Here is a 25,887-nt window from a genome sequence, read left to right as displayed (position 1 = left end):
AGGTCAGAAGGGAGGAGGACCCTACAAAGGTGGGGGAATCAGGAGAGAAGCAGAGAGGAGGTGCAGCAAGCCAAAGCTCAGACTGTTCATAGGGTCTAGTGGGCAAGTGAGTGTCCGAGCATAGTCCCATCTGCCCAGTAGACTTGGCTCAAGGCCTGGACCTAGTCAGTCCAGCCACGATCAAAGGCAGTTTAGCAGAGATCAGTCTTGGGGAGATGCAGGGCTAGCCAAGGGGAAGTCCCTTCCTGTCCCTGCTGTGCCTGAGGAGTTGGGGTATCTCTTGGGGAGGGGGGTTGGCCCAGCCAGGCTCTGAAGCTGTGCCAGGACCAGGGGACAAAGGCGCCACTGTGGAGGGAAGAACAAAAGCAGCTCCAAGACCAGGCATTGAAGGAGCATCTGAAACTCGATCCTCAGAGATGAAGAGGGGCCTATGCCAGGATGTAAGGAGATGCCTCCAAGTAAGCTGGACACCGCCCCAAGAAACACAGTGTGGGAGGAGGTGGTTAGGGCCCAGCAGGGAGGCTTCTGAGCCTGGTGCAGCATCTCTGTCCCCAGGACATCACCTCCTTGCCAGCCTAGGTATCTGGCAGCATTGGGGAGCTGCTGTAGTGAGCATCAGAGAGAGTGGATGGCTCTAAGACACTCTGCTTCCCAAAGGCTTAAAGCCATGCTGGGGATTCCAATAACCATGACAAATGCCAGTCAGGACCTTTTATTTAATTATTTATTTATTTTAGCATTCATTTGTTTTTTGGGGGCCACACACCCAACCGTACTCAGGGCTTATTCCTGACTCTGCACTCAGAGATCACTCCTATTATTCCTGGTAGGTCCCCCGGGGACCATACGGGTATCAGGATCAAACCCAGGTCAGCTCTGTACAAGGCCAGTGCCCTCTTCACTGTCATTAGTCTTTTAATTCTTTCTTTCTTGGAAAAGCTGGTGTAATTGTGACTTTGTCCCTCTGGAAACCCAGGAAGCCCTTAGCCATCTTGAATCTGCCTGGAGCCTTTGTGATGGTGTCTCTCCCACACATATGCACCCCCTGATAAATCCTGGTCTACAGGTTAGGAGGTGAGTTCATGAGCTCTGGGGAGGGAGCAATATGCAGACCCCAGAAATAGCTGAACTAGGAAAAGCTTTGTGCATGGACTTCCTTTCTTCACTGTGACGTGTTCTGACACAGATGGGAGTGACTCCAGCCAGGGGTAGAGATTTCTGCAGCTCCAGCCTATGAGTGATGGAAGTTGGGACCCAAGAGAATATTTGTTCAGCAGGAGCTGCCCCCTAGTGCCCCTAGATCTGTCTGGCTCTTAGCAGCATGTAACTCTCACCCCCAATCTCTGTTTTTCTGAAATGCACATCTTCAAGGGGTCTTGAAATAACCAGAAACCAAATTTCAAGGAATGCAATGCATCAGTTATCTGCTGGGTCTCCCGAGCATGTAACTGATTGAGAACAGTGGCCACCAAGATGAGGGACCAGAGGATAAACCCCTCCATCTCAGGGCTGGCAAGGGAGCAGGGAGCTCAGATGGGATGTCTGGTCTGAAACCATGTCTGTGTGGTACCCCCCAGAAGAAGACAGATTCCCTGCAGCCAAATCTAAGGCTTGATTCATACGAGGCGCAGGGCACACGCCACCCACCACAGACTCAGGGTTTTCATGGCTCCAGTGCACAAAGTACAACTGCCTTATTTATACCGGGCGAGGCTTCTCAATGAGTTTCTCTGACGGTCCCCCATTCCTTTTGCAACCAGGAGCACTGAGGAGTGGGAACAGAAGGTGAAGGAATGTGGTGCAGAGCCTCTAGCTCTGTGGCCACTGTCTGGCAGCCTGCCAAGTCTGACAGCAGTGACTGTGGGAGGGCCCAGGGAGCCTGGATGACCAAACACAACCCGCCCCATGGCCACACAAACTTCTGCTGGGGCCAGAGCAGCTGTGTCAGAGCCAGATAGTGGGGGCAGGGCCCAAGTGAGCAGGGATCTAAAAGCCCTGGGAACAAGAAACTTTCCAGGTAGACAGCTCCAGGTAAACAGGCTCATAACTCTGGGGCCTTCTGGGAATAAGGGTGGACAGATTCCTCTTTTAGCCTGAAGGCAGTGCTCAGTCACACCCAGCACTCTGTCAGAAATGGCTTAACCCCACAATTTAACTTAATTAAATTGACAAATTGTTCCATATCTATAGCTCCTGGACCACACAGCCACATATGCGGCCGCATACCACCTCCAAATTTTAGTAGTGTCAGTCCAGTAGGATCATAACAAATAGATGGAAAAGTTGCTTAGAATAGCATCAAGCTCAATGATCCCCAAACAATAACAGAGAAGATTCTACTAGCACCACCAACCAGCCCTGTAAATCCCCAGACAATGACATGAGTAAGTTCATTGTGAGATGAAACAATGATGACAAGTTGACTCCTTTTTGTTGTTGTTGATATTGTTTTTGTGTCACACTCAGCACTGCTCAAGGGTTACTTGGGGCTGTGAGCTCAGGAATCACTTCTTGTAGTGCTCAGGGCACCAATAGGATATCAAGAACTGAATCCAGGTTGGCGTGTGCAGGGCAAACACTTACCAACTCTACTATTGCTCCAGTCCCAAATTGACTTTTATTGAGCTAAGTTTTAATTATTCCATTTGCGTTGTACCAAACAAGATGAAGTAAATTTGTCTGTGTTTGCCAAAGAGAAGGCTGGGGTGGTGGGTGAGAAATTAGGGAAATTGATGATAATGATGAGGAGGTCATCTTGAAACATTGATTGCCCGAAACAACTGCATGGTGAACAACTTGGTAAATCACAGTGTTATAATAATAGTAAAAAAGCCTGAGTGCAGATTTTGGTTTGAAGGTGTCACGCTTGGGCATGCGGGACATATGAAGCACTCATGACATTCACATTAGGGGGCTGGAGAGATAGCACAGTGGTAGGGCATATGCCTTGCACGGGCTGACCTGGCTTCGATTCCTGGCATCGCATATGATCCCCCGAGCCTGCCAGGAGTGATTTCTAAGCACAGAGTTAGGATTAACCCTCGAGCACTACCAGGTGTGCCCCCCCCCCAAATAGACATTCACACTAGGTGAAGCATGAAAGGAGCGTGTGGAGGTATGTGATGTTTCTGAGGTGTGTAAGGTATATGGTGTTTCTAGAATATATAAGAAACTGTTGGCACTAGTTCCTCTCACAGGAAGTAGAGGAAGACCTCATTTTAGATGCATTTTAGACTCACTCTCATTTATTGCTTGCTTGGGGGGGTCACACCTGTCAGTGCTCAGGCGCGAACCTTCCCTTTGTGCTTACAGGCCATTGCCAGAAGTACTTGTAATCCATGTGATGTTGGGGATTGAACCTGGACCTCCTAGTAAAAGGCATATGTTCAGACATTGAACTATTGCTCCAGCCCTGATGATCAGATTAGACAAATATTCAAACTCATACAGTTTGACATCATCATTCTCACCATTGTTGTTATTGTTAGAGTTTATTCTTTTTGTGTGTATGAGAGGTGGGGTCTCACTTGGCTGTACTCAGGGCTTATTACTGACTCTGCACACAGGGATCACTCCTGGCAGGGCTCAGGGAACCATTGGGGGGATCAGGGATCAAACCTGGATCCGCCCCATGCACGGCAAGAGCCTTACCCATACTATAATATAAATACTATATATATACCTAGATCCTGTATATTCTATTTTTAAGAAGAAAATCTGGGTAATAATTATTTTAAAACAAAATAATTATTTGTTTTATGGGTCACATCTGGAGGCATAAGGAGGTTGTGTTCTTGGCTTTGCACTCAGAAATTGTTCATGGAAGGCTTGAGGGGCCATATGGAATTCCAGGGGTCAAACCTGGTTCTGCCATGTGCAAGGTGAACACCCTACCCACTGTGCTATTGCTACGGCCCCAGCATTTAAATATTTATTTGACTGGCAATTTTTTCATTTTGGGGGTGTGTGGGATACTGGAGTGAACCAGGATCTCTCTCAAGGAAGCACATGCTTATCCTCTGAGCCACACCTCTACACTCTCAACTGGGGTCCTCATTGACAATTTTTGAGATGCTAAGGACATAAGAGCAATGAAAGGAATCATCACTTCGTTGGGTATAAAAATGCTAAGACATACACAATCTGCTTATTTTGTGGTTCCAACACAAAAGAGAAGAGGGAAAATAAATCACTGCTGCTGCTGACTTGGAAGCACTTATGTAAAAGGCCTCATGCACCTGTGACTTCAAGGGACTTGTTCTAACAAAACTGGGATTTGAATTATTATTCCTGATTCCTAGTTGGAGCAGGGCTGGATGGCCACTGCTGGTACCTATGTCGCAGGGAAATTTTAACTTTTATGGAACTGAGAGTAAATTTGCAAATTCTTCCCTCAGCTCAAAGCTACTAGATTGGGGACAACAAAAATGGAGACTCAGGAAAGTGAAGGAGATGAATTGGGGCTGTGAATTATCTACTTTCCTAGCCAGCAGCTGAAACATCATCTCTGACTCTCAGCAAAAGGCAAGAAGTCAAAATAGTTGTCATAATGTGTACCATTCTATTGATGGGTCTGATAACAGTGATTATTAAACCAGAGGAGCCAGAGCAATAGTACAGCAGGTAGAGTGTTCACCTTGCATGTGTCCTACCTGGATTTGATCCCCAGCATCCCATATACCCCAAGCCTTCCAGGAGTAATTTTTTGTTTTGTTTTGTTTTTGGGCCACACCTGGTGAAGCTCAGGGGTTACTCCTGGCTATGTGCTTAGAAATCACTCCTGGAAGGGGCCAGGAAGGTGGTGCTAGAGGTAAGGTATCTGCCTTGCAAGTGCTAGTGTAGGATGGATCGTGGTTCGATCCCCCCGCATCCCACATGGTTTCCCCAAGCCAGGAGCGATTTCTGAGCGCATAGCCAGGAGTAGCCCCTGAGCGTCAAATGGGTGTGGCCCCCTCCCAAAAAAAGAAATCACTCCTGGTTTGGGGGACCATATGGGACACCAAAGGGCTGAACCATGATCCATCCTAGGCTAGCGCTGGCAAGGCAGAAGCCTTACCTTTCCATACCACTGCTCCAGCCCTCAGGGGTAATTTCTGAGTGCTGAACAAGAAGTAACTCCTGAATATTTCCAGTTGTGGCCCCAAAACAACAATAATAATATTAATAAATAATGTCAATCAGAGGGGCTAAGAGTGGTAGGACAGCAGGTAGGACACTTGCCTTGCATGCTACCAACCCAAGTTTGATCCATATGGTCCCCTAAGACTGCCAAGCAAAGCCAGGAATAAGCCCTGAGTATGGCTGGGTGTGCCCCTCTGAAAAAAAGAATGTAATCTGAACAGAAAAACCAACCAGAAATGTCTTATAAACACACTTATGTTTGTGTCTCTAGCTAATCATTCACCAGCTTGCTACTGCAGAGGCATTAAAATGTGGGCTATTGTCCAAGGAATAACCCCTAATCTTCTCATGGAGAATCCAAGAGGCAAGGCATAGAATTGAAACCCCAGACCAGATGGAAAGCCCCCTTTTCTGTCTCCATGGCCACAGAACTGAGTCTTTGCTTACAAAGTTGGACCATTGTTCTCTGGCAATAAATCATGGCTCGAGAACTCTCCCAAAAGCAAATCCAAAAAGTTCTGTAATTACAGGGCAGTGCATACAGACTTAGAATTCCACTGTCTCCTCATAGGCAGCTACCAGCCCCCCCCCCCCCCCGAGACAGATCTAACACATAAATTTGGGATCCAAATTTTAATTCCTTGTGCCTTCCACTCCATTCTTTATGATCGTAGAACTTGGAGTTTAGCCACGGGATTGGGAAAGGGAGATTATGCTGCTTTCTTGTTAAAGCAAGGCTCTGTCCAATGACAGAGAAAACCCCCCCCCCAAAAAAAAAAGGATAAAACTTCAAGAAGCCCTTCATGTCTCCTGCACAGAAACTATGGCTGGGGTTTCCTCTGGGGGTCCCAGGAGACAGCTTAAGTCTTAAAAAGAGGTTGAGCTAGAAGGGGATTGAGGCAGGAGAGTGAAAGCAATTCTGGGTAATACGGGTGTCTCAAACACAGAATCCTTCCAGTTTGCTTGCAACTGTGCTCCCTAAAACAGGGCAAGATAATCTGGTTCATTCTCCAGCAGCCAGTGGGCGGACTCCATACTGGCAATACTGACTGTGGCCCCAAACATGAGCAAGTGATTTATACTCCAGCGCATGCCAATGTGATCAGTGGACGGTGCCAGGACCTGAGCAGGGAAAGGGCTTTCCTGGATGCCCTTCTAAACCCCTAAAAGGGCAAGGAGACTGTGAGCAGAGCAAGGCTGCAGGGTCAGATGAGAAGATGCAAAAATGACCTTTCCTGCCTCGCTCTTGCTCCACAAGTCCCGTTTTGGAAAAATTTGAGTCTGTCCCGCCCTGTGGGACATTTTTCCCTTCTTGCAATAGAGTCAGCTCTGAGGAACAAAGCCTAAGCAGCTGGGCCTCACAGAAGGAGAATCCAGGATTTAGAGACCAGAGCAGATCCCTAAGCAGCAGAAGCTCCCACCCACATTAGACTCTGATGAGATAGCACCTTCTCTTGGATAGGCATATTCACCCAGTGGTGCAAGGTTTGGAGAAGTGCCTTGCATGGTGTCAGCTACCCATTCTCTGACCCCTGGCAGGGAACTCTGGCTCATGCCCACATGACTTTTCTGGGAGTGGTGTCTCCCTGTGGCCTTGCTTCTGAATTTTCTTTCCCTCCCAAGTTTTCATAGAGCTCTTATTTTCCCTTCGAAATGTATTTGCTTCTGCTGATGAAAGACCCACCCCAGGGGGGCAGAGTGGTGGCGCAAGTGTAGGGCGCTTTCTTTGCACGCATTAACCTAGGACGTACTGTGATTTGATCCCCCAGCGTCCCATATGGTCCCCCAAGCCAGGTGTGATTTCTGAGTGCATAGCCAGGAGTAACCCCTGAGCATCACCAAAAATCAAACCAAATCAAAACAAAAAAGACACCCCCCCCCCCAGGAGATGGAGCTATCTCAGGGAGGGCTTTTGGTTTGCATGTGGCCAACCTGTATTCAATTCCTGGCATCCCATATGGTCCCCTGACCCCACCAGGAGTAATTTCTGAGCACAGAGCCAGGAGTAACCTCTCAGCGCCACCAGTTGTGGCCTCCCTAAAAAAGTGCACCCCAGATACTCCCCACTGTGGCCCTGATGGAATTTAGAAGTCCCTGATTACCCCTCCCAGATATGATCAGCCTTCCACTGACCAGAAGCATTTATTGGAGAGACCCATTTTTCTCTCTCTACTCTTTCCAGCCTGAACTAGTTCAGTGCCTGCTCTTTACAAAAGAAAATCAATAATAGGAGCATAGGGTGAAAAGAAGGCTCAGAGAAGCGGGGTGCAGGCTTTACATGGAAGCTACAGCACCTTCTAGTCTTCAGAGCACCCAGTCAGGAGCTACCCTCAAGCACAGAACTGATAGCAATCCTCTGGCATTGCTGGGGGGGGGGGTGCGAAGCACAACATATGTGCATGTTCTTAAGAGTAGGTGCTGGAGGGCTGGAGAGATAGCATGGAGGTAGGGCATTTGCCTTGCATGCAGAAGGATGGTGGTTTGAATCCAGGCATCCAATATGGTTCCCCGAGCCTGCCTGGGGTGATTACTGAGCATAGAGCCAAGAGTAGCCCCTGAGCGCTGCTGGGTGTGATCCCAAAACAAAACAAAACAAAAAGAGTAGGTGCTGGACCTTAGTCTGCCCATCTGTAAAAAGGGCGTTTTTGGATTAACTAAGTCCCTCCCTATTTTCCACCCCAGGGCATGGTCTGGGGCTTCCTAATAAAGACCCCAGGTCTGTGGAAAACACTCTCTTTTGTTCTGACTTCTCCCCACTGAGCAATCTACTTCTTAGGAGCAGAAGGCTTGCATATTGGAGTTCCTGAACCTGTTTTACCCCCTTCACTATGTGTGGACTATTTCCTGTATCAGTGTTTGCTTCCAGACCTGCTTCTCTCCAATGTTCTGGTCTTGGGGCATGAGGCTTCCTCCACGGGGCGTAAAACCATCACATAGCTAGCCCACAGGGAGAGCCTGAGGAGGAAGACAGGACTGGGAGATCTTGCAACTTTAATATATAAACAATCTCCCCTTGTCAAATAAAGTAAGTGCTGGCTTCTAGGACAAGGCTGCTTGGACTGTAGGTCACAATGCAGGAGAGGTATGTCACATCACTGAATGGAGGGGGGGCTGAGACACTTGGCCACAAATGAGCAAGCACTAAACATGAACACAGGAAGGACCTGAGAGGTTTATCTGAGGGGCTTCTGGCAATCGAATTTCTCTGGTGCAAAGGTGTAAGGAGGGGAACAATTGTAAGAAACTCTAGGCTAGGGCTTGGAGTGACTTTGGGGCAGCTCAGCTCCCCCAGATGCATATCCACTCTGGAATTTGGATTCTTATTCTTGAATATGATATTCTCAGAAGGGTCCTGGGAGCAGCTCAGGGCTCGATCCTTGCCTTGGATTTGGGGTGCCTAGGATCTTACAGATCAGAGGACCAAGTAGAACAGAAATCAGACCCAGCTGAGGAGGAGCTCCCAAAACTGTGGGAAACACCAGGGAGGAGGCGAGTCCTGAAGAGGGGTTTTGGTGGGACCATTGAGGGGTGAGATAGGGGGTTTGAAAGAAGTCCTGAAACTATTTTATCCCATTCACTCATTTCACAGAGGACATGGCAATCAAACAACTGTAGACCCGACCCAATGTGGGACCAACTGCTCAAGGGAGATGGGGGTCGTGGGTTTGGGGAGATTCCCCACTTCTATTCTCACCACTGACTTCTGGGGTGGTGTTGAAATCCCACTTTATCTAGGCTAAATATATATATTTTTTCTTTTGGGGTCATTACTGGAGATACTCAGGAGTTACTTCTGGCTATGCGCTCAGAAATCACCCCTGGCAGGCTGTGTGTGTGTGTGTGTGTGTGTGTGTGTGTGTGTGTGTGTGTGTGTGTCACATGGGATGCAGGGGATGGAATCTGGGTCTGCCACGTGCAAGGCAAGAGGGACCACACCCCCTGCTGTGCTATTGTCCCTTCCCTAATTGGGGTTAATTTTTGAGTGAGTTAGTCCCTGCTCCAGATCTATTTTTCAGTTCGGCTGCCACCGCCTCTTAGATACTTAGCATAGATCCAACCTGCTCTCCGGGACACCCCTGGAACCAGTGTCTCCTCCCCTCCTGACCTCCTAGCAGTCTTCTGATCATTACCCCTACCCCCAACCTTAGAAACAGCTCTTTGGGAGAAAGCCACCAGGAATGAACTGTTGGTATCATTCTTTTTCGAATTGGAAACCGGCTAAATCCTCTCTGGTTAAAACTTAGGGTGCTGCGCGCTCCCGGCTCCCAGGATGGCCCGAGGCTGGTCCGTGGAGCGGGTCACGTAGGGCACAGCTTGCTGTGTGCGCGCAAGTACCTGGGCTTCCCATCTCGCACCTCCCCGCCAGCCCCGCGCCTCTCCTTCACTCTCTGGGGACCGCTCCAAGTACGGAGCAGTCTCCCGGGTCTTTGCGGAGCATCCCTGGTTTCTTTAAGGGGGGTGCACGGTATTCTCCAGGGTCTCCGCTTTCCCTACGATGCCCAATCAGCCTCCATCCTAGGTACAACTCCCAGCCCGGGCACCCCGCGCTTGGCCGCAGATACAGGGACGCACCCCGGGGATGCGACGCACCTAGGCAGCCCTGTGCGCGCTCGGCCGCTGCAGAGTTCCCGGGGAAAAGCCCCCGGACCCGACGTGAAGGATCAGGAGCCGCGGTGGCCAGCCCAGAGAATGTGGGAAGCTGGAGTCGTCCTGTCCCTGCGACCGCACCCACGGTCCTGTCTCGTGGGGTTGCGCTCCGGCACTGGAGGTCCGGTAGGGTGACGCTAAAGGGTCCTCAAGCGTCCCCGCCGGCCGGGTCCGGGTCCCCATGCTAGGTGCACCGCTGAGCGCGTGCGTCCCAACCCTCGCGCGCAGGCTCTGCCCCGGACGCTCCGGTTTCTGGGGGGGGGGGGGTGGTCAGTGCGGGCGTCCCCCCTCTCCAGGCTCACCAGATGGCCATCCTGTTCTTGGGGTAATCCAGACGCTCCAAACAGCCCAGAAAGTGCGGCAGCGCGGGCGCCGCGTTGCGGGCCAGCACGGCCACCAGCACCGTGGGTCTCCTCAGCGGCGACTCGGGGAACACCACCGGCTCGCCGGCCGTGTCCTCCGAGTCCGGCTCGGCCTCTTGGAGAGCCCCGCAGCCGCCGCCCAGGAGCGCGCAGGCCACCAGCAGCGGCCACCAGGCCGGGGGTCCTGCAGGGCTCGCGCCCATGGTGGGACGCAGACCGGCAGCGGTGGCTCGGGCAGCGAGACCCGCGCGGGAGGCGCCCGGGATGACTCGCCCCGAGCCCCGCGCGCTCCCGGCCCCCCGATCGGCCGTGTGGGCCCCGCCCGCCGCCGCGCCCCGCCCAGGCCCAGAGGGGGCACCCCAGGACCTGTGCGCGCGGGCTCAGAGCGAACCAAAGCGTGTGTGTGTGTGTGTGTGTGTGTGTGTGTGTGTGTGTGTGTGTCTGTCTGTCTGTCTGTCTGTGCCTAGTCCCTGAAAATTCCATTGGAATCGGGGGGCTGCAATCCATGGGTCTGCGGTGCCCCCGGGGTGGAGATGTGTGACTGCGCCTGCCAATGGGCGCGCGCGTGTGTTCCAATGTGTACACTGTGTGTGTGTGTGTGTGTGTGTGTGTGTGTGTGTCCGCGTTGTGTATACAGCGGCACCACTCCGGGAACATTTCTCCGGCCTTTGCTAACCGCAGTCGGCCGAGCTTCCAGTGATGCAACGTGTCCAGGTTCGCATAAAGCGCCCATTGACGGGGCCGGCCCGATGGCCCGTCGCCGCCGTAGCACAGTCGCGCGCTCCGAGGCTGCTCCCGGTGAGAGGGCGGGGCGGGGGGGGGCACTTTCCAGCACTCCCTTTCAAACAAGGCCCTTGCGGCGATGATGAGCCCTGGGGTGGCTGAAGGGTCCAGAGCTTGCCCCCTGGATGGAGAGCAATTTACCAAGGAAATTCATTCGCTGCATCTCGTTTGTTTTTTTTCCGCCCTAGGAAGAGCCGATGTAAGGCGAATGGGGAGCAGTTTGCAAGCTACAGGATCATTGCGAGGAGGGCCAAGAAGGGCCCCTGTGGACCTCTCTCAAAGCCAGCTCCAACCCTCACCCGAGGCCAGCCTTCCCCTGGGATCTGTCTGTATGGGACGTCGGTCCATTCGCGCCTGTGACCTTCAGAGTATTCTCTTGCTCTGGCCCCCAGAGCTGCTGCCCCTCTCAGTGGAGTGGTTGGTTTCGAGGTTCCCCCTTCGTGACCTCTAATTCTGATCAACGTTTCCACCTAGAGCTGCTTTCCTAAGCTCTGTCGTGCCCCGGAATTAACTAGAGAACCGGGTGGGCTCTCCAGAGCTCCTGGGCTATTCCAAGTCCATCTGTCTGACTTTTACAAATTCCAGGAGTTGGAATTTGGTCAAAGTGCTGATCAGTGATGTGAGAATGAACTCACGGGGCCAGAATCCAGCCATGGCAGGGCTATTGGTCCTAATTATTTTCTGTCAAAGGCCACAGCCAGGAGTCAGGGGAGCTTAGTCCTGCAGTGCTGGGGGCCTGTGGTGATAGGGCTGTGACCCACGGCCTCACACAGGCTAGGTAAATGCTCAACCACAGAGCCGTCTGCTGCACTCGCCAAGAAGTAGCAGGTCACTGCTGTGTAAACATCGCCTCTGCAAACTGAGCCTCATGGAAGAAGACTATGCTTTTGTCTTCTCTTTCCCTCCGGTCCCCAAAGTCACTGGTTTAGCTGTGTCTTTTCAGAGAATGAAAAAACACCTAAAATGACCCAGTGCCAGGGCCCTATCTGATCTTTGCTGACATTTGGATGAAAAGTAGCTTTGCAGAATTCTCCTGAAAGAACCACTGCTTAGTCTGTGAACAACATGAAATGTTTCCCCACCATGGGAATTTGCAAAACATCCATTTAAAAACTCGTCCATTTATGGTGTTGCAGTGATAGTACAGAAAGGAAGGGCACTTGCCTTGCATGTGACTGCCCTGGGACTGATCCCCAGAATCCCCTTGGGTCACCTGAGCCCAGTCAGAAGTGATCTCCGAGCACAGGCACAGAGCCAGAAGTAGCCCCTGAGCACTACTGGGTATAGTCCAAAAACTCTAAAAGAAAAGATAAATGAAGTCTATTTTGCTTTTAAAACATGGCAGATATAATTTTGTTTTGTTTTGAGGCTCTATCCAATGGTGTTCGTGGGGTACCACAGGCTTTCTGCTTAGGGATCACTTCTGGTGGTGCTCGGGGACCATCAGATATGGAGGTTCAAGCCTAGACCTCCTGCTTGTAAAGCATGAGCTCAACCCTCTCAGCCATCACTCCAATGCTAAATCATTTCGAAAACAGGAGCACGGAAGGGGAATTTGAGGGGGAGAAGGCAGTTTAGGGAATGCTGAGTCCCCAGACTACAGATTCCTTCATCAAGTTCTTTAGAAATCAGCAAGGAAAGAGGACATGGTGTCTCCCCCAACACCTGCCCCCTGCCCACATAGAATGAATTTCTAAAGAGCAAATTCACAAATAATGAATTATAAACAAAAAGTGAGCGGTGGTTAAAAATCATGAGGCCACCAATGATCCTCCCATAGCAAATGGGTCCGAGTGAGGCATGTGTGTCCTTTTGTTTAGAATATCTTTATTTAAGCACCATGATTACAAACATGTTTATAGTTGAGTTTCAGTTATAACATTTCCACCACCAATATCCCCCATCTCCTTCTTCCAGCACCCCCTGCCTGTATTCCAGACAGGCATTCTATTCCTCTCACTCACTACCATTGTCATGATAATTGTCAGTGTAATTATTTCTCTAACTAAACTCACCACTCTTTGTGCTAAATTTCATTCTGTGGACCAGTCCTTCTAGCCCTAATCTCTATTGTCTCTGTGTATGATTACAATAATGTCTCTTATTTTTCTTAACTCCTATAGATGAGCAAAACTATCCTGTATCTCTCTCCCTCTGACTTATTTCATTCAGCATAATAGTATCCATGTCCATCCGTATGTAGGAAAATTTCATAACTTCATTTATCCTGACAGCTGCATAGTATTCCATTGTGTATATGTATCACAGTTTCTTTAGCCACTCATCTGTTGTCAGGCTTCTGGGTTGTGTCCAGATTCTGGCTATTGTAAATAGCTCTGCAATGAAAATTGGTGTGCAGAAGGCATATTTGTATTGTGTTTTTGTGTTCCTACGGTATATTCCTAGGAGTGGTATAGCTGGATCATATGGAAGCTCAATGTCCAGTTTTTTGAGGAATCTCCAGATTGTTTTCCATAAAGGCTGAACTAGACAGCATTCCCACCATCAGTAAATAAGAGTTCCTTCTCCCCACATACATGCCAGCATTGGTTGTTCTTGTTCTTTGTGATGTGTGCCAGTCTCTGTGGCATGAGATGGTACCTCCTTGTTTTGATTCGCATCTCCCTTATGATTAGTGATGTGGAGCATTTTTTCATGTGCCTTTTGACCATTTGTAGTTCTACTTTGGGGAGTTGTTTGTTCATTTCTTTTCCCCATTTTTTTGATGAGGTTAGTTGTTTTTTTCTTGTTAAGTTCTGTTAGTACCTTGTATATCTTAGATATTAGCCCCTTATCTGATGGGTATTGGGTGAATAGTTTCTCCCATTCTGTGGGTGGCCTTTGTATCCTAGTCACTATTTCCTTTGAGGTGCAGAAGCTTTTCAACTTAATATACTCCCATTTGTTTATCTCTGCTTTCACTTGTTTGGACAGTGCTCTTTCCTCCTTGAAGATGCCTTTGGTCTCAATGTCATGGAATGTTCTACCTACATGTCATTCTACATACCTTATGGTTCCAGGTCTGATATAAAGGTTTTTAATCCATTTGGATTTGACCTTTGTGCGTGGTGTTAGATGAAAGTCTGAGTTAGCTTTTTTGCAGGTGGCTGACCAGTTGTCCCAACACCACTTGTTGAAGAGGGTCTCCTTACTCCATTTTGCATTCCTTGCCCCTTTATTAAAGATTAATTGTTTGTATGTCTGGGGCATTGTGTCCTTGTCTTCAATTTTTTGGCAGTGACATTATGTTTGCCAAGCTGTACTCACACATCTCTGCTCCGCAGTCTGGTAGCCAAGGCACTTCCTTGCAGACTCATCCTCAGCATCACTAGGGTATGCAGGGTCTTTGTTCGGGGGAGGAGAGGAGGATGGCCAGGTGTCTCCAGGGGTCTGTGGCAGCCAAGGAGAGGAGGAAATAAGTGCCTCTGGGACAGAGGTCACATGCTAGTGAATAACTGACAGTTCTTGAGCCCTGTTGCATCTTCTACTCTTTTTTGTTTGTTTTTTTTTTTTGTTGTTTTGCTTTTCGGGCCACACCTGTTTGATGCTCAGGGGTTACTCCTGACTAAGTGCTCAGAAATTGCCCCTGGCTTGGGGGGACCATATGGGACGCCGGGGGACCGAACCGGCCCCTAGCATGTCTTTTTCTACACGTCCCTGCAAGCATGAATTATCTCTTTGTCTTTTTCAGGTGTGAGGTAGGAATGCTGCTAACAGTGCTCAAAATCTAGGTATTACTCTCTTGTGAGTAGTGGGTCTAGCTGTGCTCCCTGCATTCATCAGTACTTGGAAGATCATGAGGACTGAACTCAGGACCTCAGTGTACCAAACCTGGTTGTGAGCACTAGAGCCATTGCTCCATTCTTTTAAGTTATTCATTGGTTTTTGGACAATTGTCCTTCTAAGAGGTGTGAGATGATCACGTCATTGTGGGTTGGATTTGTATTTTTCCATGATGACTCCATGTGAAAACCCAAGCCTTGGTCCCAATTGCCATTTGCAAGTCTTTACAGGGAAATGTCTCTTCAGGCATTTGTCCACTTTTAAGTGGGGCTATTTGTTTGCTTGTTTGTTTGTTTGTTTGTTGAGTTGTGTGAGCACTGACTAGATGCCGAACATGCACTCCTTGTCTGATAGCTGCTTTGCAATCCTTTCTGCCTGTTCCTGAGGTTCCTTTTCCTCTTCCTCATCCTGGCTTCCACTGTGCAGAAGCTTTGAGATAGACATTATTAGTTGTTTGCTTTTTTTCCATTCTCTTGACTGTGCTTTAAATATTATTTTGAAAAACCTATTAGTAAGGCACTAAAAGGTGGTACAGCCCATGCTAGACATAGGCCTGACCCAAATTTGATTCCTGGCTTGCACAGCCCTTCAGGTGTCACTGGGTGCTACCCTGGAAACCCCAAGCATTTCTGTAGAGCACCGTAGAGCCTGTGATCTAAATCCCTGGTTTAGTTGACCAAGAATTGCAGATAAGGTCCCCAACTTTTGGACTCTGGGAATGGCACACTCGGCAATGCTCAGGGCTGACTCCTGGCTCTGCACTCAGAGAAATCAATCCTGACAGGGCTCAGGGGACCAGGTGGGATGCTGGGGATTGAATTTACTTTGATTGCATGTAAGGCAAGTGACCCACCTGATGTGCTATTGCTCTGGTCCTAAACTGGACGTTCATAGGTACAGGAATCAAATTTAACCCTTATCTTTCACCACTTGGAAAAGGATGCAATCTTTGCCTTACAGAGTGTTCATGGCACAACTGTCAAATATTAGTTACCTCCACAACAAGGTTTATTTTCAAGTTCTTCATTCTGTGCCATGGGCCATGGTGCTTTTATTCAGAACTACGCTGTTCTTCTAATCACAGTTTTGATATCAGAAAAATGTGATGCTTGAATCAGAGTAGAACAACAGGGAGAGCATTTTCCTTGCACACAGCCAACCTGGGTTCCATTTCCCGCAACCCAGACAGTCCCCCGAGCATCACCAGGAGTGATTCCTGAGCACAGAGTCTGGAGTAACTATTGAACACCACTGGCTGTGTCCCCCCAAAAAAACAAAAACAAAAACAACACAATGAAAGCATAATGTTCCTGGCTTTGTTCTTTCTCAGATCGCTTTGACTATCCAGGGTTTTCTGTACTTTCCTAAGAATGTTGAGATTTTTTTCTCTCTATCAAGAGTAGAAGATGTGGGGCTGGCAAGGTGGCGCTAGAGGTAAGGTGTCTGCCTTGTAAGCACTAGCCAAGGAAGGACTGCGGTTCGATCCCTTGGCATTCCATATGGTCCCCCCAAACCAGGGGCAATTTCTGAGCGCTTAGCCAGGAGTAACCCCTCAGCATCAAATGGGTGTGGCCCAAAAAAACAAAACAAACAAAAAAGACATGCTAATGCCATATGCCTGGGCACAGAAATGGGTGCAGCCGTGATGGAAAACTGGAAGGGTTGGTTTGTTTGTTTTCTGAAACAGTCCAAACTGAATTGCCATATGATTTAGGAATTTGACCAAAGGAAGTGAAATCCCTCACCAAAATCCTTCTCTGTACTTCACAGCGAGATTCAACAGAGAGATTCAGCTTCAGATTCAATATCAGCAAGTCAGGATCAGATTCAGCATCAGCAGTTACGCAGCAGCAAAGAAGCATCAGCAGTATCGTCAGCAAAGGGAGTTAGTCAGCAAGCAAGCCTGGAAAAGCAACTGAAAGGGAGACAGAGGCAAAGAGAGCCAGAAAGAGTAGAGAAGTAGCTGCTAGAAAAAGGCTTAGTGTAGAGGCCATCTAAGGAAGTGTACATGGTGGTAGGGACTGTGAAATAAAGCTGGCTGACTGCTGGAACTTTATCTGACTGCTTTGTGAGTTTCTCTGCCATTACCCTGCAGCTTTCAGACCCTTGGGCTTAATTAAGGGGCAGCAGAAACTGGGCAGAGCCGAGAAAGGCCATGTCCACACCAACTCTAGAACTCATTAATTTTTTTTTTTTTTGTGGTTTTTGGGTCACACCCGGCAGTGCTCAGGGGTTACTCCTGGCTCCATGCTCAGAAATTGCTCCCGGCAGGCACGGGGGACCATATGGGATGCTGGGATTCGAACCGATGACCTCTTGCATGAAAGGCAAACGCCTTACCTCCATGCTATCTCTCCAGCCCCCAGAACTCATTAATTTAAATTAAAACAACACACTAGTGGAAATTAACTGGACAAAGATTAATGTACAGAAGAAAAAGATGTATTGGTGACCTGAAGGGGGTGAAAGCTGTGGAGATGGGCAGATGGGGTTAGAGAGGGCAGTTTTCTTTGCAAGATGAACATGTTGGAAGCTCAGTGCAGGGATTATTTTAATAATGTGGTATGGGATGCCTGCAAGCTGCCAAGAGCAACTTCAAAGTTCTCCCAATTCAGGCTGCAGCAATAGCACAGCTGGGAGGGGACTTGTCTTGCACACAATCAACCTGCATTTGATCCTTGGCATTCCTATGGTCCCCTGAACACCGCCAGAAATGATCCCTGAGTGCAGAACACTGAGTAGGCCCTGAGTACAGCCAGGTGTGGCTCCAAAGCAAACAAAATTGTTCTCATAACTCACAAACACATACATACACACGCCCTAGCAAAAGTATTAGCAAATGTGTTTACATATTAGCAAACATACCTTTATCTCAAACCATTACACAGCACGCTTCATATATATACATGATGTTCTGTACTAATTATGCTTCTATAAAGTTGAAACAATGAAACAACAAAATATTTAAATATGCTACATTAAGGACAGGATGAAATGTCTGCTCACAATGTAACTGTACTAGAAATCAGATCTGAGGCTCGTAACCCATATCACCCACACAGGAAAATGAAGAACATGTGTGAATGAGTCCAAAGTGATAGTATAGTGGATAAGATGATTGTCTTGCATGTAGCAACCCAGATTAGATCTTCATCATCCCATATGGTTCCTGAGCCCACCAGGTGTGATCCCTGAGCACAGAATCAGGAGAAAGTTGTGGGCCCCACTGGATGTGGCCCAAACCTCCCCTTAAGAAAAAAAAAACTTGTATAAATAATCTTTGAGTCTCCAAAAAATTCAAAAGGAAGTTAAATATTCTGACTGTTCAGAAACAGATAAAAGAATAAAAAACACCAAAATCTAGTTATAAAGTTATTAAGTGAGTGGGGGGGGGGGGTCAGAATGATAGTACAGTAGGTAAGGTGCTTGCCTTGCATGCAGCCAACCTGGGTTAGATCCCTGGCATTTTATATGCCCCCGTGAGCCTGCCAAGAGTGATTCCTGAGCACCTCCAAGTGTAGCCCAAAACCAAAAAAAAAAAGGCTGGGACCAGAGCAATAGCACAGTAGGGAGGACATTTGCCTTATAGGATGCCAACATGGGTTTTATCCAAACACCCCTTATGGTCTCCCAAGCCTGCCAGGAGTGATCCCTGAGTGCAGAGCCAGGAGTAAGCTGTGAGCACCATTAATTGTGGTCCCCAAACCAAAAAAGCAATGATTAACAAGTAAAAAACAAAACGATGAAGTCATAAGCAGATAACAGAGACATGAAGATTACCACAAATAATTCCACACTGCATGCTTGAAAGCTGTGAAGAGAACAGATCCTGAAAATTCCTTTCACAAGATAAAAAAATTTTTTTGTTTTATAGCTTTCTATAGTGACTCATGGAAACTAGAATTATTGTGATGACTATTTCTGTAATGTTTAAAAATAGTGAACATTATATCACATACCAGAATCTTATATGTCAATTACTGCAACAAAACTTAAAAAGTGCCAATTGTTATTTCTCTTTAGCATGTCGAGCAGACATGGAGAAAAATCCCCTGATGGAGACAGACAGGATAATTCTTGGACCAGAAATTTGTTTTGAGGCCTTTCATGTTAACAAAGCCAAGGATTACTTCAGAACGCAGCTGTGCCGTTATTTATTTGCTTATTTGCACAACTCGCCAATGAATTATCCCTTAGTGCTCTAAGTCTTTGGGTGAAAGATTCAAGGTAAATTTTTTTTGTTTTTGTTTTTGGGGCCACACCTGTTTGATGCTCAGGGGTTACTCCTGGCTAAGTGCTCAGAAATTGCCCCTGGCTTGGGGGGACCATATGGTATGCCGGGGGATCGAACTGTGGTCCTTCCTTAGCTAGCGCTTGCAAGGCAGACACCTTACCTCTAGTGCCACCTCACCGGCCCCTCAAGGTAAAATATTTAACCACATGGAGTGCGCACATTCGCGCGCGCGCGCGCGCGTGTGTGTGTGTGTGTGTGTGTGTGTGTGTGTGTGTGTGTGTGTGTGTACTAAATGCTCCTGCTCAAATGAACACTCTCCTTCTTAGTATCTCCTTTGTAAATCAGAGCCTCATCACTGACTTTGTGCTCCCCTGCCTGGCTCTATTAGCCATTTCTCTGCCTCCCAGAAATAAACCCTAAATTCAGTTTTGTAAAAACTATTTTCATAATTTCCACTAGAACTTTACTTGTTGGAATCTTTAAGTGTCAAGCTTTGCTCAGCTCGGGGACCCTCCAAATAATCCAGATGTGGCTGGGAGGAATTTTTTTCAGGTGAGATTAATAGTTCAATCAGTAGAATCTGAGTAAAATAAGGTACCTGTAGGTTGGGGGTTCTTGTCTAATCAGTTGATGGTCTTATGAGCAAGACAGAGATTCAATGTCTTCATGCAGGCCTTCAGTCTGCCAGCTTGCCCTGAACAGTTTAGGTTTTGGTAAATTAGTTATGAAATACGTAGATAAAACATAAGGCATATATGTATATTGTTATTGTTGTAAAAGTGAAAGTATTTTAGGAGGCTTCCCAAGAAATACACAGAGGGTCATTCCCAATTATATTCAACCAATAGGCCTGGTGGTTCAATGTAAGAATGCAATAGTGCTTTAGTGCTTGGGGACCTCCAGATTATAGCCAGAAATGCTCAGGAAGGTACATGGTACCAGGAATTGAAGTGGGTGCTTTTCATGTGTCCCTAAACACTCTATGCCATTTCTTAGACTCCCAAAAAGTAAAAATCTTTTGAGTTTTTTTTTTTGGGGGGGAGGGAGTTTGGGGAACTACACTGGTGACGCAAGGTGTGGTGCAAGGCCCCTTCCACTGTGTAATCATTACTACCCCAACAAATCATTTTTTGTTGTGTTTTGGCCACACCTGGTGACGCGCAGGGGTGTACTCCTGGCTATACACTCAGAAATTGCTCCTGGCTTGGGAAACCATATGGGACACAAGGGGATGGAACCATGGTCCTGTCCTGGGTTAGTGCATGCAAGGCAAACACCTTACCACTTGCGCCACCGCTCTGGCTCTGCACTAGTTTTGTGAGTTGTTTGTTTGTTGTTTGATTTGGTTTTTGGGGCCATACATGACAGTGTTCAGGCATTAGTCCTGGCTCTGTGCTCAAAATTATTCATGGTAGGCTTGGGGACCATATGGGATGCCAGTATTCTCTTCCTTCCTTCCTTCCTTCCTTCCTTCCTTCCTTCCTTCCTTCTTCCTTCCTTCCTTCCTTCCTTCCTTCCGTTCTCCTTCCTTCCTTCCTCCTTTCCTTCCTTCCTTCCTTCCTTCCTTCCTTCCTTCCTTCTTTTTCTTTCTTTCTTTCTTTCTTCGTTTTCTATCTTTCTTTCTTTTCTTTCGTCCCTCCTTTCTTTCTTTTTCTTATTTCTTTTCCTTCTTTCTTCCTTTTCTTTCTTTCTTTCTTCTTTCTTTTTCTTTCTTTCTTTCTTTTTTCTTTCTTTCTTTCGTTCTTTCTTTCTGTCTTTCTTTCTTTCGTTCTTTCTTTCCTTTCTTTCTTATCTTTCTTTCTTTCTTTCTTTCTTCTCTCTCTTTCTTTCTTTTTCGTTCTTTCTTTCTTTTCTTTTCTCTTTCTTTCCTTCTGTCTTTCTTTCTTTCTTTCTTTCTGGTCTTGCTTTCTTCCTTTTCTTTCTTTCTTTCTTTCTTTCTTTCTTTCTTTTCTCTTTTTCTGTTCTTTCTTTCTTTCTTTCTTTCTTCTTTCTTTTCTTCTTTCTTTCTCTTCTTTCTCTTCTTTCTCTTTCTTTCTCTTCTTTCTTTCTTTCTTTCTCTCTTTCTCTCTCTTTCTCTCTTTCTTCTTTCTTTCTTTCTTTCTTTCTTTTCTTTCTTTCTTTCTTTCTTTCTTTCTTTCTTTCTTTCTTTCTTTCTTCTTTCTTTCTTTCTTTCTTTCTTTCCTTTCTTTTTTTTTATATTTGGAATACACTTGGCAATGCTCAAGGCTGATTCCTGGCTCTGTGCTCAGAAATTACTTTTGGAGGGGTTCAGGATGGGATGCCAGGAATCAAACCCTATCATTTGTGTGCAAGGCAAGCACCCTCCCTGCAATCCTATCATTCAGGCAAGTCTGGTTTCACTCTTAAATGAACAAGGTCCTGGAAAGAACATTGTATTATAACGGGGGCGCTGAATTAGAAGGTGTTTAGAAGGCACTGCAGTTTAAATTCTCTCACTGAACTCTCACAAATGCTTATCCATATGAAGAGTGAATCCAGGAGCACTCTGAATATTTGACTAATTGTGCCAACACCTGGCCTAGACCAGCACAGATGGGAAAGTGGGTGTTTGGTAAGAAAAGAAGTAAGAAGAGAGTTTAAATGTTCTTCCAGTGAGATCAACACTGATAAGGCAGGCTAGCCCCCATTTCCAGCCTGAGATCAATGTCTCACACAGCACTGTATAAAAGCTTTTGTCTTTTTTGAACTCTGCTTAAAGTTCTCATCACAATTCAAAACTTTTTTTTTCTTCCCCCTGGGCATTCAAACTGAATTCATGGCTCTGTCTAGCACAACAGATGTTTTATTTTTCTTCTTGGTAAGAATAAAATGGGTTGGCTCAGGAAACCAAGATGGAAATAGTAGAACAAGGAGCAGGTTACACTGGATCTGATGAAATCTGGGCTATGTTGCGACCCTTCATTTTTTTGTTATTTATCCAACCTTTTCCCCTACCTACCTGGGCCTCTCCAAGAAGCTGAAGTATTGAAGCAGTCACAAAGGGGAAAGCCATTTTATCAGAGACTAAAATTTGAACCTCTCTTTGGACAATGTATGCTAGATAGCAGGAAAAGTAAAAACCCAGCTTTTAAATTCTGTGTTCTCAAATCCTCTTTCTTTACCTTACTCAGAGATACTGAAAAGATGTGTCCTCCTCCTTCTCCTCCTCCTCCTCTTCTTTTCCTCCTCCTCCTCTTCCTCTCCCCCTTTTCCTCCTCCTCTTCTCCTTTTTCTCCTCCTCTTCTCCTTCTCTTCCACTTCTCCTCTTCACTTCTCCTCTTCCTCCTCCTCCTCTTCTTCTCTTCCTCTTCTCTGCCTCCTCTTTTCTTCTTCTTCTTCTTCTCCTCCTCCTCCCCTCTTTCTCCTCCTCCACCTTTTCCTCTTCTTTGTTCTCCTTCTCCTCCTCTTCTTCTCTTCCTCCTCCTTCTTCTCCTCGTCCCCTGTTCTCCTCCTCCCCCCTCCTCCTTTTTTTCTTAACACTAAAGTCTTTGACTCTCTTTAACAAATAATAAATTAAAAGTCAGAAACAGTTAATATTCAGGCCAGAATGATAGCACAGTGGTAGGGCATTTTGCCTTGCATGTGGACAACCGGGATGGACCCAGGATCTATCCTGGCATCCCATATGGTTCCCTGAGCCTTTCAGGAGCAATTTCTGAGTGAAGAGCCAGGGAGCAATCCCTGAGTGCCACCAGGTGTGTCCCCCCCCAAAAAAAAAAACCCCAAACAACAAAATAAAGAGAAACAGTTAAATACTCTTAGAAGTATTTGGGCTTCTTTCTTTCTTCTTTCTTTCTTTCTTTCTTTCTTTCTTTCTTTCTTTCTTTCCTTTCTTTCTTTCTTTCTTTCTTCTTTTTCTTTCTTTCTTTCTTTCTTTCTTTCTTTCTTTCTTTCTTTCTTTCTTTCTTTCTTTCTTCTTTCTGGAATCAACTTGCCAAACACAGAAGCTTGATATTTCTGCAGATATGGACCTTCCTGTCTCTTCCTGGAATCCCCTGATCTTGGCCATTCTCTTTCCCTTAAACTTAAATTGTTCCTGACGACATCTGAGTACAACTTACACTCCCTGATTCCACTATCTCTATCTTTATGGATGATCCCCGCTTCTCATAGCATCGATCCTCCCTTCTTCTCATAATGCAAAGAAATTTATAGGGCTTTCCTGGAAGTTAGATAATCTATTAGGATTTGACTGAAACACTCATTCACTTCCGATGATTGTTAAGCTATTGTCACTTGCTTCTCTTTGGTCACCAAAACACTTAGAGTATAATTCCTGAGCACAAAGTCAGGAGTAACTCCTGGGGCATGGGCTGAATGTGGCTTAAAACAAGCAAGGCTAGGACAGACAGAAGTAAGGAGGGAGGTAGGGACAGAGGTAGGGAAGAAGGAAAGAAGCAAGAGACGAAGGGGAAGATGAAGGGGAGGGAAGGGAAGTAGGGAGGAAGGAGGGGGAAAAGGAGGCAAGGAAGAAGGAAGGAAAAGGAAAGGAAGGAAAGGAGAAAAAGAAAAAAGAAAGTAAGGTAGGAAAGGGGAAGAGGAAAGGAAGAGGAAAGAGGGAGGAAGGAAGAAAGGAAAGGGGAAAGAGGAACGGAAGAGGAAGGAAAGAGGGAGAAAGAAGGAAGGAGAGGGGAAAGAGGAACGGAAGAGGAAGAAAAGAGGGAGAAGGAAGGGAGAAGGGAAAGAGGGACAGAGAGGAAGGAAAGAGGGAGAAGGAAGGAAGGAGAAGAAGGATGGAAGGAAAGGGGAAAGAGGAAAGGAAGCGGCAGGAAGATAGGAAGGAAGGAAAGAGGGAAGGAGGAAGAAGATAGGAAAGAAGAAAGGAAGAGGAAGGAAAATAGGAAGGAAGGAAAGGAAAGAGGGAAGGAGGAAAAAGAAGAAAGGAGGAGATAGGGAGGGAGGATGGGATGGAGAGAGGGAGGAAGGAAAGAAGGAAGGAAGGAAGGAAAAAGAAAGAAGAAAGGAGGAGATAGGGAGGGTGAGGGATGGGATGGGGAGGAAGGAGGAAAGATGGAGGGGAAGGAAGGAAAGAAGGTAGGAAGGAAGAGAAGAAGGAAGGGGGAGGGAGGAAGGAAGGAAGGAAGGAAGGAAGGAAGGAAGGAAGGAAGGAAGAAGGAAGGAGGAAAGGATAGATAGGGAACTTCTCATGTGCACTTCTGCCACTGGGGACCACCTAGCTTGCTACCAGAGAACCTTCCAGAAAACCAGCTTTACCTTCTTTTTTTTCCTCCCACCTCTGCCTTTTTCTAAGATAGCACAAGATTGCTCTTTTGACAGTCTGGGACATTCAGTTTGCTACCTACTCTGACATCCAGATGTTCACAGACATCTGGGGAAGAATCTGAAGTCCGAATTATTGGATGTTTTGCGTGTTGAACAGCAAAGGTTTTCTTGGTTGGGACCGTCGAGTCCCGCCCCAATTCCATCTTCTCCTCTTGCCACCACCCCCAGGATCTCTTCTCCTCCTCCTCCTCCTCCACCTCCTCCCCCTCCTCCTGGTCACAGCCCTGCGTATCCTCCAGCTTCAGCACACAAACTGTTATTCCTGGAACCTCCCTGACCTTGGGGAGGGGGTGTCCCTTCACCTCAAAGCATGGTTTTTGCTTCTCTGCTTTTCCTCCTGCAGCCCAAACTCTGGTTGGAGGTCTAAGAGTTTGCAAACAGGCCCAGAGAGAGGAGAGTCCTGACACTTTAAATCGAGGTCCTGGGGCTCCCAGGGGTGCGGAACCTTGGGCCCAGGCGCGCTGGAGACGGAACCCGGTGCGCGAGGGTGGACGCGCTTCCAGCCGGACGAGCCGGCGGCGCACACCGAGGCAAGGGACATGGCGGAGTGCGTGGGGACTTTGTCGCGCGATTGCGGGCACCAGCGGGCCGGGCCCTGGAGGCGGTCGCCCCTGGGCTCCCGAGGACGCCTGGGATGGGCAGCCACCCCAAGGGTCAGGAGTGCGCCGGGGCCACCGGGGAGACCCCCAGGGGGTCCCCGACGATGCCGGCATCCCCCGGTCCCGCCGTCCCGCCTGGCGCAGTGTCGCAGCTGTCGCTGCCAAAGTGCCTGCCAAGGTCTCTGCCAGTGTTTGTGCCCATGAGCGCATGGGGTCGGGTCGTTCGCCTACGGGGTACCCCGAACCTCTCCGACAGAAGCTGGATAATAAGAAGGATGATATTACTATTAGGTGGGCTGTGACGACGAGGATATATATATAGTAATATATATATATATATATATTATATATATATATATATATTAAATATAAAAACACATATAATAGTCATCTTGATAACCCTCTCCTTGATGGTGTTTAGATGGCCAGGGAACTTTACTGGAGAGAGGGTGACCTCATTAACCCCCAGAGGAGACCCCCCCTTCTTCAGAAAGTGGTGGGTTAAGTAACTTAAGCCACCATCCTGGCTTGTTTTTTTTTTTTTCCCCAAGATTCCTATCAGCGATTTTAATTAATTGGGGTCTCTTGGGAGTGGAGGGTGGAGGGCATTTGTAAGATTCTGCAGAATTTGGAGCTTAAGTAGAATGTCAGGGGTGGAAATTGCAGCATTGAGAAGATGGTAGAATGGGGGTTGGCATAGGATGTGGTCAAATGGAGCGAAGGCATCAGTCTAAATGTCATTCCCCTTTTGCTGATCTTTGTTTGTCTGGGGACCACACCAGCCTTGAGCTCTATGCTAAGGCTTACTCCTGGCGAAAGTGGGAGGGCATAGGAATTGCTGGGGATCAAACCCTGTGAGTGGGGTCGATGGCCAATGCCTTCCCCACTATACTCTGGCTCCTATTGTGTTCTGCTCATTTAATAGGCTGCTGATACATCTAATGCTACCACCACCCCCCATAATCCAAGTAAAACCCTTGGATGTGCTCCTCTGCCATAAAGTAAAGATCTAACACAGCAGAGGTAGGTACACCATGATGGTCAGGATTGTGGGGTGAACTGAGATTAAGTTGAG

General features: G+C 47.4%; 2 protein-coding genes across 2 annotated transcripts in view; one reads left to right on the top strand and one right to left on the bottom strand.

Annotated features, from left to right (window-relative positions):
* Positions 1 to 10,352, bottom strand: part of COLGALT2 (collagen beta(1-O)galactosyltransferase 2) — a 53,217-nt gene extending 42,865 nt beyond the window's left edge. Inside the window, exon 1 of the mRNA XM_049776656.1 lies at positions 10,071 to 10,352. Within this exon, the coding sequence (XP_049632613.1) occupies positions 10,071 to 10,333 (263 nt within the window). The 5' untranslated portion in view covers positions 10,334 to 10,352. The remainder of the gene's footprint in view (positions 1 to 10,070) is intronic.
* Positions 10,332 to 25,887, top strand: part of TSEN15 (tRNA splicing endonuclease subunit 15) — a 37,021-nt gene continuing 21,465 nt past the window's right edge. Inside the window, exons 1-3 of the mRNA XM_049777573.1 lie at positions 10,332 to 10,527; positions 10,812 to 10,928; positions 24,648 to 24,865. Coding sequence (XP_049633530.1) covers positions 10,332 to 10,527; positions 10,812 to 10,928; positions 24,648 to 24,865 — 531 coding nt within the window. The remainder of the gene's footprint in view (positions 10,528 to 10,811; positions 10,929 to 24,647; positions 24,866 to 25,887) is intronic.

Source organism: Suncus etruscus, chromosome 7 (assembly GCF_024139225.1).
Source record: "Suncus etruscus isolate mSunEtr1 chromosome 7, mSunEtr1.pri.cur, whole genome shotgun sequence".
NCBI classification, from domain to species: domain Eukaryota; kingdom Metazoa; phylum Chordata; class Mammalia; order Eulipotyphla; family Soricidae; genus Suncus; species Suncus etruscus.
The sequence above is the reverse complement of the archived record's forward strand: the minus strand, read 5'-3'. Positions and strand labels throughout refer to the sequence as shown.